Source organism: Osmerus eperlanus, chromosome 15 (assembly GCF_963692335.1).
Source record: "Osmerus eperlanus chromosome 15, fOsmEpe2.1, whole genome shotgun sequence".
Lineage (NCBI taxonomy): Eukaryota > Metazoa > Chordata > Actinopteri > Osmeriformes > Osmeridae > Osmerus > Osmerus eperlanus.
Genome location: NC_085032.1, coordinates 14781824 through 14794371, shown reverse-complemented (window position 1 = coordinate 14794371; position 12548 = coordinate 14781824). Strand labels below are relative to the sequence as shown.

At 48.2% G+C, this 12548-nt stretch overlaps 1 protein-coding gene across 1 annotated transcript in view; it reads left to right on the top strand.

Moving 5' to 3' along the window:
• Nucleotides 1–12548, top strand: part of adarb2 (adenosine deaminase RNA specific B2 (inactive)) — a 122442-nt gene that overhangs the window by 68252 nt on the left and 41642 nt on the right. Inside the window, exons 2-3 of the mRNA XM_062479385.1 lie at nt 5373–5462; nt 6342–7309. Coding sequence (XP_062335369.1) covers nt 5373–5462; nt 6342–7309 — 1058 coding nt within the window. The remainder of the gene's footprint in view (nt 1–5372; nt 5463–6341; nt 7310–12548) is intronic.

Genomic DNA, 12548 nt, shown 5'->3' with positions numbered 1-12548 from the left:
TGGGAGGCATCAAAATGGCCCTGTGTAAATCCACACAGGCTCTCCAGGTCATCTGGCGAGAAGGGCCATCTGAAGCAGATAGGAAGAGAGTGGATAAAGAGGTGGATGAAGCAACAGAAGGATGAGGATTGTAAGGGAGTCAGGTGGCTGAGCGGTGAGGGAGTCGGGCTAGTAATCTGAAGGTTGCCAGTTCGATTCCCGGCCGTGTCAAATGACGTTGTGTCCTTGGGCAAGGCACTTCACCCTACTTGCCTCGGGGGGAATGTCCCTGTACTTACTGTAAGTCGCTCTGGATAAGAGCGTCTGCTAAATGACTAAAAATGTAATGTAAGGGAGATGGAGGGAAAGACAAGCAGAGAAGTCGACGGAGAGATGGAGGGAGTGAGGGATGGAGCATGTCGTATTTTCTAACTGGTGCGTGCGTTTTACGGAAAGATGATTCGCAGAGGTTTCCTCTGGTTTCTTTTCTTTTCATCACTTCCTGCTCGCGTGTTTCTCTCTGCTTTTAGAAGCGGGCTCACCTCAAGGCTCTGCATGTAGCCGCCGTCGTGAATCTCATCTGTCCCTCACCTTACACCTTCAGGCCCAGCCTCTGACACCTCCAGATTGGAAAGCACCCGGTGTCAGATCAGAATCTGCCTGGTCGTGCCTAGGAGGCCAGTCATGTCAAAGCCTGGCCTGGATTTGGACCCACTGCTTAAAAACCAAAGTCACTCATTTTGTTATATTTCATCTGGCAAAATAACAAGTGAATTGAAGAAATGGACAAGTTTCAAATCTCCATCGACTTCTCTCATCGAACCTGTGCCGCTAGGCTGAGAGGCAACGTCCGGACGTGTGCAGTGATTGGCTTGGAACAAAGGAGACAAGAGTTCCAACACTCTGACCTCCTCGTCCTGTGTTGCTTCATCTCCTCCCAGACTCCTCTTTCTTGTAAATACAGTGGAGTCTGTTATCAGACCAACAGCCTGAGTGTCTCAGCGGTCCTTGTCTGCTCCTAAATGAGTTCTTCTAATGAATGACAGCTCACATTAATATACTCCATCGGGGGGGGGGGGGAAACTGTGCAGGAAATCTGTCATTTATCATGCGTTAATTGCCAGCACGAGAGCCCTATCAGATATTATTTAAAAGAAAAGTGTTTTTTTTTTATCGATCCAAGAGTTTTATGAGAGAACTCTCGCCCGCAGGGTGTCCAGAGCTGCTGGGGTTTTCACTGGTCTCTCTCAGCCCCACACAACCCTGCCATGCTCGTAGTTCTGAAACAGGGAAGTATCTTCAGGTACTGTTGGCTTTGTGGTGCTTCTCCCCAAATAGCTTGGAACGTTGTTGTAGACATGATCAAGTTTCCAAGGGGAAAATATTTTCTGATTTTGTATGCAGAGTTTCCTTTTGCCCCAGATTTTGCCACAAACTTTGCCCCCAAAAGTACCTCCCTTTCACCCAGTCGCTGTCCAGAATGTGTCCTTCCATCTCTTAAAGCTCGAGGAGTCCAGAACATGTCTGCTTAGAGTGCAGATGTAAAAATCATGCAATGAAAAATTCATTATCCCCCCCCCCCCCAAATGCCTTTGTAATGTACAACTACAGAACAACACTGAAAACCTTTTATCATGTGTGGTGTCTGTGTTGGGTAGGAGCCTCCTATGTGTGACTACTAATGGAGGCTCCTTTTGTGCCAGTGTGGATGTCGTGTTAAGGAGGTGTGTTAGACGAGACGCCACCTCCGTGTAAAACGTCTTTCTCCCGAAGCTGTGCTCTGGCTCTCCAGTTACACATCCCAAGGCCCTTCAAGGATACTCATCCATGTCAAGTCCCTCTGGAGAGAAAGAGAGAGCGTGTGTGTGTGTGTTTAACTGTCCAAAATCCCAACAGAAAATGGGTGTCATAGATTGTGTCTTCTCCCGGTCCACCAAGGGCATCTGAAATGAGCATCACCATCCTGTTCTAAACATTTAGCTATTTTCTCGGGCCGGTCCATGGTGATTGGGCGTAAAGCTGATTAGATTAGGCTAAATCAATCATGAGGCCTTGTGGCATACGATTGGATTGGCCGACGATCCGAAAGCGGCACCGCGTAGGGTTAGAGACCTGGCTGTAGCGTGTATATAAGCCTCTGTCCTTGGCATGAGCCATGAAAACACATGTAAACAGATGGTCTGGCTCCTCTGTCTTCTACGGCACTAATCAGCTGCTAAATATCTATCCGTCTGCTTTGCTGACGAGTGGAATGACAGATAGAACAAACGAGAGAGAGAGAGAGAGAGAGAGAGAGAACAAACGAGAGAGAGAGAGAGAGAGAGAGAGAGAGAGAGAGAGAGAGAGAGAGAGAGAGAGAGAGAGAGAGAGAGAGAGAGAGAGAGAGAGAGAGAGAGAGAGAGAGAGAGAGAGAGAGAGAGAGAGAGAGAGAGAGAGAGAGAGAGAGAGAGAGAGAGAGAGAGAGAGAGAGAGAGAGAGAGAGAGAGAGAGAGAGAGAGAGAGAGAGAGAGAGAGAGAGTGTGTGTCTTCCAAACCCTAACCCGCCATAGATCACATCATAGTTAATTTGCCGTACTGTATCACACTATCTCTGCTCGTCAGACATGTTTACACTCTGGTCAGGTCATAACCCTTCTGCATTAATAACATTCATATGATCCGAAGATGAACTGTAACCTGAAGATAAACAGTGAACGTGTGAACACGCGGTCAGGACGGCTCTCACAAAGGTGGTAAACACGACGCAGAAGGCTGAGGCAACACTGATGGTGGGATGCGGGTGATTTAGGCTGGTGCGGCTGTCAGGGCAGAGCAGCACGTTAAGAGAAGCGCTGCTGCCAGAGTAGAATACAAGGGTCCCTGCTTGCCCTCTAAATCCTTACGGCTTCAGTACGACCGTTAAATACGGCCGTGAATCACGGCTGTAAAAGTTACGCGTTGGGTTTTTATGTAAGAAGTGGATTTATGTTTGTACGTCCGTCCGTACACACACACACACACACACACAGGCATAAGCGGATGGGGGACACTTAGCACATTGCTGTTTTATGCAGAAGGTCTGCGCAACTATCGGCTGAGCGATCTGACAGGAATCTGATTTGAAGTGCGGTCGGCGCTGAGACAACGCTGCCTCCTTCAACTGCCCGCGCTGCGATATTTAATCACGAGGACAAAGAGAGAGGGAAGGAGAAAGAGACAGCACAGGGAAGGAGGGGGCTAAGGTAGGGAGAGAGAGAGAGAGAGAGGGAGAAAGAGAGAGTGAGGTTGAAGGAAGAAGACAGTCGATCATTTCCCCCGGCGCCTCTTTCAATACTGTCTCAGTCCTCTCGTCTGACCCATTGCTTATGCGGAGCCGCAGGAAGATCTGATTGGCCCCATTACCCTCTCCTAAGCACAGATACAGGAAGAGGAAGGAGAGAGGCCCCCTTATCCCACTCGCTTTGGTTGGGCAACGACACCACTGTTACCGCCTCTGTCGCTATCAGAGGTTCATGGCCCACTGCCAAGTCTGCTTATCTACCCTGGCTCCCTGTCTACCTGCCTGTCTTACTTGTCTGTCAGCCTGTCTGTCTGCTTCTCTTGTCTGTCTGCCTGTCTGTCTGCTTGTCTTCCTGCCTGCGTCCATCTGTCTGTCCACAAATTCACTGCAACCTCGAAAAGAACAAAGTTTCATTCGAAACACTGAAACATATCTGTTTGCCCATGGTGAGATACATATTTGTTGGCTGAGTGCTGTAGAGTTGCCTGGCCCATCGCAGGGTACCCCCAGTGTTGGCAGAGCTTGTAGAGAGGGTGGTGTTGGAGACCCAAGGCACAATAGGATGATGAAATATGGATGAAAGACGTACAGGACTCCAGTATGCACGGTAATACTGCCTTGAGAGAAGGACTGTGTTTAGACAAGCCTTTGTCTCACACTCAGTGTGACTTTGAGGCCTAAAAAACTCTGAAGAACATTTATTTACTTGTTAAGTTCCTATACTTAATAGCATGGGAGGAAGATAACTTGTCCTCACTTAAAATGTCCTGTCATTTAAACAGTAGTGGTGGGGAAAAGAGGGGAATCTTCACATACTTTTGTAAGGACAATGTTACTGAGATATCATCTAGACGTTTACAGAACTTTTTTCACGATCTCAAGGTACCTGGAAAGATTGAGTAAGTAATAAGAATTGAAGAACAAATTCACAACCAAACCTCTCATCTGATACTGAGCCGGAACACATTGGCAGCAAAGGCCAGGCAGCTGCAGATGCTGGTCTTTATGCTGAAATTAGGTCAGGATGCAAATTGTTTCGCTCTAATTTCACCCACAGGGACCCCCGAATTCCTCGCGAGTTTGCATAGTGTGACCATGTGTGTCGTTGTGACTCATCGAGCACTCATGCGTTACAGCTCTGTGCTGCAGGATGGCCTGTGTCGCTTTCACAACCTCACATCGCCTAGGTGTGAGTGTGTGTTTACATGTGTGTGAGAGTGTGTCTGTGTGTGTGAGAGTGTGTGTGTGAGAGTGTGTACGTGTGTGTGTGAGAGTGTGTCTATGTGTGTGTGAGAGTGTGTACGTGTGTGTGAGAGTGTGTTTATGTGTGTGTGTTTGTGTGTGTGTGAGAGTGTGTTTATGTGTGTGTGAGAGTGTGTCTGTGTGTGTGTGAGAGTGTGTCTATGTGTGTGTGAGAGTGTGTCTGTGTGTGTGAGAGTGTGTTTATGTGTGTGTGAGAGGAGGTGTTTGACAACCTGTTAATATACTGTCTTTCTACCTACAGTCATTTAACATTTAACTTGCCACCTCTGGTTCTATCGCTCGACTGCCTTCCTGAGAATATACCGAGCCCTTCCTCACCTCCTCCTCTTCCTCTTCACCCTCCTCCTCTTCCTCTTTCAAGACCTCTGCAACTATTGATCATTAGACAATGTTGAGAAAGAGATGGATCTCATTACTAGGTCTGGCTGCCCTGTCAATTCTGCTCAGCCGGCCGAGGAAACAGCAGAGTGTGGGAAGGCCCTAATAGGCTTCTGCACTGTAAACAACACGCACACCTGGACGACACCTCTCAACGGGGGAGAGCAGTGGGAGACACCAGGGCAAAGCAGCACCAGACATGGAAAACTTTTGCTTCTGTGCCAACCCTTTATTTAGTAACTGGACAGAGACACTAATAGAGAGAGAGAGGGAAAGAGAGAGAGACCCTGCATGTGTGTGTGTGTGCGTTTGTTTGTTGGCTCCTAATTGAGTGCCTATCAGTGTGCGTAGGTGTTAATTGCGTTCGCCACACAAACTGTACTACGTGTGAGGCGTTTCTCGTCAAGTGCGTTGTGTAACAGACCGACTGTGTTAATGTCACAGCTCAGTGGATCTCCTGTCATGTTCACGGCATGTGTGGTCTCTCTTCCAGACAAAGTCAGCATGCTCTCAGCATTGATCGCCCCCTTCAAGTGCATGAGCCAAGGGACCCTCTCCAGCACAGAGGATGAAGACAGTTCTAGTAAGCATCGGCTCCCTGTGTGTCTGTTTCCCTCCCAATGACATCGAACACCTATGCTGAAAGAGACCCAACTGTCAATATGTTCACAGAGTACTCTTTTGGGATGGGACCAAGGCAGTACCTCCCCTCTCTCCCTCCCTCCCACACACACAAACACACACAAACACACACACACCCTGATTTGTGATTGCAAACAGGCTTTATTTACAGAGACATACTGTCGCAGAGTTGAACAGATTGTGATCTGGTTCTGTTCTGCATCCACTCTGTGTATGTGTGTGTACATTTCAGCTTTAGATTCTGGCGTCCCATTTTACCGCTTTTTTTTATGTCGGTTTTTCTTTTGTCCTGTTTTTGTTCGATTCACCTCAGAAATGCAGTATTACTTTTCTGTAGCGACACACTTCCACTCCATATTATTTAAAAAGAAGAAGATGGAACAAGATAATCAGACATCTGTTTTCCTCCATCTCCAGCCCAGATGTGTGCTACACTCAAGACAACCCCCGCAATACAAAAGGGATTGGTGCTTTGCATTGGATACAAGGACGAATAGTCCCCACTTAAACCGCAGAGTCGGAACCAATTTGTGTCTAGATTACAGGACGATTTGGCAGATAATGCCCTCGTTTTAAGAGATTTTGGATTTGGATTTAAAAAACGTTTAAATAGCCCTGATAACCATGAACTTCGCCACGGTAGACACGCAAGACTGATGGAAACTTTGGTCATTACCAATACATTGTGTATCACAAGTGGCTAAATCTGCACCAGTAGATTTCAAGCGTAGATTTCACCAAGCATTGTCTGTGTTTCCTTGAAACTGTGATTATGAGGACTTGTATTAATAATAACTTCTTTCCGTTTTGTTGTTGCTAGGCACCAGCAGTGTGGAGGTCAAAGAAAACCGTAACATCGGCAACCTGGAGGACCGGGGCATCGTCCCCGGCGACTGTCAGTCACTTTTCAGAGCGGACGTGTCGAGAGGCGGGACTTCCGGTTTGAAGAGGAAGCGTCCGTTGGAAGAGGACAACAACGGGCACCTGTGTCAGCTCCGCCTCGTATACAAAACCCTGTCCTGGTCGGACACGCCGAAGAACGCCCTGGTCCAGCTCAACGAGCTCCGGCCGGGCCTCCAGTACCGCGTGGCGTCCCAGACAGGCCCCGTCCACGCCCCCGTGTTCTCCATCGCCGTGGAGGTTAACGGACTGACCTTCGAGGGCACGGGCCCCACCAAGAAGAAGGCCAAGATGAGGGCAGCGGAGCTGGCTCTCAAGTCCTTCATCCAGTTCCCCAACGCCCCAACGGCCCACCTGGCCATGGGCAACCTGGCCAGCCCCTCGGCCGACTTCACCTCCGACCAGGCCGACTTCCCTGACACGCTCTTCAAGGGGTTCGAGCCGTCGTCCTGCTCCGTGGACGGCTTCTCCCGCTGCAGGCCGCCGTCGGACAGCGAGCTGCTCCTCTCCAGCGCGCTGCGCCGCGGCCGGCTGCTCCAGCACACGCTGGACCTCATGGTCCAGGCCAAACAGAGGCTGGGGGTCGCCCTCCCTATGGCCCCCGAGGCCCCCGAGGCCCCCGAGGCCCCCGTGGCCCTGCTCAACGAGTTGCGGCCCGGCCTGCGCTACGTCTGCCTGTCCGAGAGGGTGGAGGGCCGGAGGGTGCGGAGCTTCGTCATGGCGGTGCGCGTAGACGGGAGGATATTCGAGGGCTCCGGTCGAAGCAAGAAGCTGGCCAAGACCCAGGCTGCCCAGCATGCACTGCAAGCCCTCTTCAACATCCGCCTCACCCCTGAAGGGAGAACAGGCCTCAAGCCCAGCAGGAATAGATGCCCTCATTTACCCCAGGTGAGACACGCCAAGCCAGGCTGGCATGCTGGCAGACACTTCACCCCGTACGGCGGCATGTAATAACCAAAAACAGCAGGCACACAGCGGAAAGCCCCACCGTCGTCCAACAAGTAATTAAGAGGAAGGAGATATGGGTTAGGATGAGCCGAGAGGCGGAGTGGGAGGAGGGTGGAGGGAGAGAAAGCAGGAGGGACGATAAGAGAGGATGTTAGAGCAGGCAGACTTATAACATTTGCTTTGGCCCGAAATTGTAGCATATCTTGTAGAAACACACAACATGAACTGTGTGTATGTTGGAAGGGTGTGGAGGGAAGTAAACAAAATCTGCTCAGTGATCTATTCACATGGAAAAGCATGCAAATGAAGCAAATTATCGTCCTTGTGCTTCTGCCACTAGAGAGACACATTTTTACCCCAAATGATCGCCCCGCCTCACTCTTTCCATGTGTTTGCTGAGCTATAATTGGGAGACTTTTGTAATTTTGCACAATCTCTTGTTTCCTCATGTGTTAATTCAATCTGTTGCCCAAAGGAGATAGCAAAGCAAAGAGCAAATCGACAAACAAACGGGCAAAACCAACCCGGCTTTGATTTAGTCAAATATGTAAATAGCAATCAATGGACAAACTCGTTTCTGAAGAACTAGGCAACGTTATACCAAAAAGTTAAAGAGGCAGAATTAGCAGTTCTGCCTCCACCAATCTCCCCCTCACTTGCGACCACTGAAACATATCCGAAGCACAACTTCTATGAAGAGATTGTCTTGCTAATGCCATCACCATTTTCACCATTTAAACCTGCCCACATGCACTTACCCAGTATCTAGGCAACCCAGCACCATAATCTTTTATTGTTGTTAATGTCATACATCGAAAGTCCATTTTTATTCTCATGAACTTATCTTTATTTTAAACGTGTTATTGTATGAGTCACAATTTAGCACATCTATTCTAGAATCTTAGATACTATGTAAATAAATCTAAGACAGTGTGACACAGCCACACTCAGCCCTGGAGTGCCCTGCACACTCCATTCAGTGAGACACATGAATTAAGCTTCGATACTGAAAATGACAGCAAAACACATTGTGATGCAAAGTACCATCATCTGTCCCCCTGGGTTTAAAGCTACATGCATCCCGTCATGTTGGAGGGCTTGTTGTTACGTGGAGCTACGAGACGGAGTATGTTGTATTAGTATTCCCATCCTGCCTGCGAGGTACAGACAGGCGATATGTCCTTCCCAGAGAACAACATCAACCCAACAACCTGCTCATGTTTGCCGGAGAGAAACTTCTTTTTACTTCATCCTGCCACGGTGTCTAAAAGGATTTTAAGAGGATTTGCCTCACCCATTTAGTTCCAGAAAGCAGTCGCTTGTGGAAATTCTTGAAAGTCAGCCATGCTGTCTGCGGTAAAAGGGGAAGAGTCATCTTGAAGTGCTGAAGGACGCTCACACAACACACACGCACACACAAAACACACACAACACACACACTCATAATATAGAATGTCCCCGTAGGTCCATGTCTTGCGGTACTGCATAAACTCTCTTGGTAAATGTAAGTGGGAAACACAATGTGTGTACATGCAACGTGTGAGTGTGTGTGTGTGTGTGTGTGTGTGCACAGGAAAGAGGAAGAATGGAAGGATGAAGGTTCAGTAGCCCAGCGATCGAAGGCCTGGTCAGGGGGGTGAGCCCGCTGTATCCTCAGGCCCCTAGCTGTGGTGCCATGCCAGCCTTTGTGTCAGCCAGGCCAGGCCTCCCCCACAGGGACAGCCTTAGGCTCCAGCCCCTGTATTCCACTGCATGTAAAGTCGACCATCTAGCACACATGTACAGCATGCTGTATTAGACCATGCCAGGATGCTTTTTATGGTCATGTGATCAACATAATAAACTCAAGATGCTAGCTACATGCGGTTTAAAAGGAGCGTGCGTTGGAGGTAGAATTCTCTTTCTCTGGTGAAAGAGAAGATGATTGATACTGGAACAGAGTGAGAGAATCTTAGTGAAAGAGAGAGGGAGAGAAACTGAAAAATGAAGGGAGGAGAGGGGGAAAAGCACAGGTCACCTCTGCAAAAATAATATATCTACAGCTAATAGACTGAGGCAATGCTGGGCAAGGACCTCATATTGTCTTGGAAGAGTCCACCCACCTCTGGTACCTGCACAGCCCCAGGCTAAGCTCCACAATAATGTGTAGGCTACATTGTGTTGCTCCTCAGTCCAGCTCCTAAATGAAAAATTGAAACTCATCCAAACTGAAGTATGCTGCTCACAGTTCACTACCTTGACACACGCACACACAGATCTCACTCTCCAGCTCACAGAAAGGCGGATGGACAAACGGACTGTGTACATTTTACATTTACATTTTAGCCATTTAGCAGACGCTCTCATCCAGAGCGACTTACAGTAAGTACAGGGACATTCCCCCCAGGCAAGTAGGGTGAAGTGCCTTGCCCAAGGACACAACATCATTTGGCACGGCCGGGAATCAAATCAGCAACCTTCTGATTACTAGCCCGATTCCCTCACCGCTCAGCCATGGGACTCCCTGTGTAACTTTGTCTGAATTAGAAAACAGACTCTCCCATGTTGAGTGGTTTTAAGGTATATTGAGATTGCTGTAAGCAGAACACCCGTTTTTATACAGCAGGCACTGAAAATGTATTTTGTCCACAGCTGACAGGTTAAATGGAAGAAGAATTATACACTTTCAGCTTACAGAAAGCAGACAGGAAGCGTACAGTGCAGCAGGTACAGCTATCAAGGACCTGGGCAGTGATTTGAAACTGCAGGTTGGAGTGAAGGTACTGTAATTTGGCATCAGTGCCCAGGCCACATTACTGAGTGAAATGATTACCCCCACGTTGCCTGCCTGATTGGCCACTTAATCTCCGCTCCCTCTCTCTCTCCATTCTCTCTCTCTTTCTCAACGCATGGCTTGATAAAGATCTGCCGCGTTGCCAAGCCAACCCTGAGACTGGCAGGGGGAGAGCTCTGCCCAGTCAGAGGGCACGGCCCGGTGTTTGTGGTCGTGTCAGTGTCGACTTCTGACCTTGGATCTGAATGACTGTGTGTGTGTGTGTGTGTGTGTGTGTGTGTGTGTGTGTGTGTTGAACAGACAGGACAGGATGACAGTGCGGGTTATCTGAGGCTAGGAGGAAGAAAGGTGCGGAGAGACAGCATATCCAAAGATACAATAAACTGATATTTGGTATTTTAAGGAATCTAAAATGGCACTATGCTGTTTGGTTTTGTATTCCTATGTTCGTAGTTCACACTATAGCTCCGTTGAGGCCGTCTGAATGCACAGCGATGTAAACCCACCGAGATTTTCAAAGCCTGGAGAATTTAATATGATTTTAGACACGTGAAGGTGACCCCTGTTCGCCAACCAATGTTTCACTGATTGTTTCTTTTCATGTTTTATATTCTTCACCACTTCTAATCTACCTCATTACAAACAGTCACGAAGCAAGAATCATTAATTAATATTGTCACAACAAATTATCAATGGCAACATACAGGGGCAGGCACCCATTTAAAGACAGACAGACGCTTCCAAAAGGAGAGGCGGGTATGAAAACGTTTTATTCAAGGAACTGATTAACAGATGAGAGAGCTGCCAAACGGGTTACTGTCTCTGTGTTCTCCATTTACACCAAGGTGGTCTAAATTCTACAGCGGTTCATTTTGAAAGCCGTAAAACCTGATGAAGTCCTTTTATTCGCATTGTATCCACTGTGCTACCAGACTTGGTTGATATTCAGAGTGAGTCTGGGGGGGGGGGTGAGAGAAAATGAATTAGACTTCTAAAATCATGGAACAATAATGTTTTCGCATTTAAAGGGACCACTTTGTGCACGGAAAGGTTAGAACCATCATGAGCTGTCTAATACTTATGCAAAATATGACCTATAAGTCTGTTAAATCTATTCCTCCGCGTCAGCACACCCATTTGTACAGTCCTGTCAGAGGAGCCCTAAGGACTGTGGAATGAGATGAGGTCGAGTCGACTCACCTGTTAGGCAGCAATCATCCATTACACAGAACCATGATAGTCTTGACCTACAGCCTCGCTCAGACACAGTACTACTGAATGAATCTCCTGTTGTATTTATTTCTACTGACATCTGTTCAGTCTCTCTCCCCCTCTCTCTCCCTCTCTCTCCCTCTCTCTCTCTTTCCCTCCCCCTCTCTCTCGCTCTCCCCCTATCCCTCAACACACCTTGTCTATCTATTTCTCTCTCTCAATACCAGTTTTTTTTTTTTTTTGGTCCTGGGAACATGCGTGACTATAATCATTCCTGAAGAATACCTCACACTTCATTAAAAGCATAATCAAGTTCATTACAATTTCATAGACGCTCAGGTACCGAATGGCTTCCGATAAATCATGGCTATTGGTCCCGTGCGCTGCCGTGAGGAGGTTTATCTCTGATGCTCAGGCAGGGAGAGAGGAAGAGAGGAGAAGAGGAGGACTGTCCGTTTGGCCTTTAAATGACCTTCCTCTCAACCAGACAACTACTGTCTTTGTCCCCCTCTCTCAGGCACAGTCACCCGTGTGACTGGGCCACGGGAACCTCCCAGGGCCCACAAGCCACTTGGGACTGGAGCATGTCACACAGCCCTCATTTAGGGTGGTTAGCATGTTCATTTCAAAGCAGATTACTTACATTTCATAGCCAATAGAAACATGTTACCTTGTGTAAAATCAAATGGTAAAAATCCCCATGTAAATAGATAACACTTTAAAGTAAAATCAGGCAATACAAATATTCAGTCATTTTCTATGTAATGCAGAAATACGTTGTTTCTCGCTCAAAAACGTACAATTTCATCTATGAGCTGTAGGTGTCCCTTTCTCTGGACCTAAAGGAGGGGAGAGGGGACTGAAAGGGCAGGGGAGAGCGAGCAGGAAAGCTGAGGAAGGAGAGAAGAAAAGAGAGGTAGAGAGAGAGAGTCAAAAGAGAGAGAGAGCTGACAGGGAGAGGTGAGGGGCAGGAGGGGGGGAGGGGGGGTGGGGGGGGGTGGCAAGCAGGGAGGATGGAGGGAGCTGGGGGAGAGGTGGGGTGGGTATAGAGGCAAAACCTCAGCGGAACAAAGGACCTTCAGGATTAATTAGCCGTCAGATTGGTTGCAGGGCAGCGAGGCAGGGTGTGAAAGGAGGTGTTAGTATTCAGGGAAGACCTGGCCCCAGACACATGCCTCATATTTCAGACCGCCT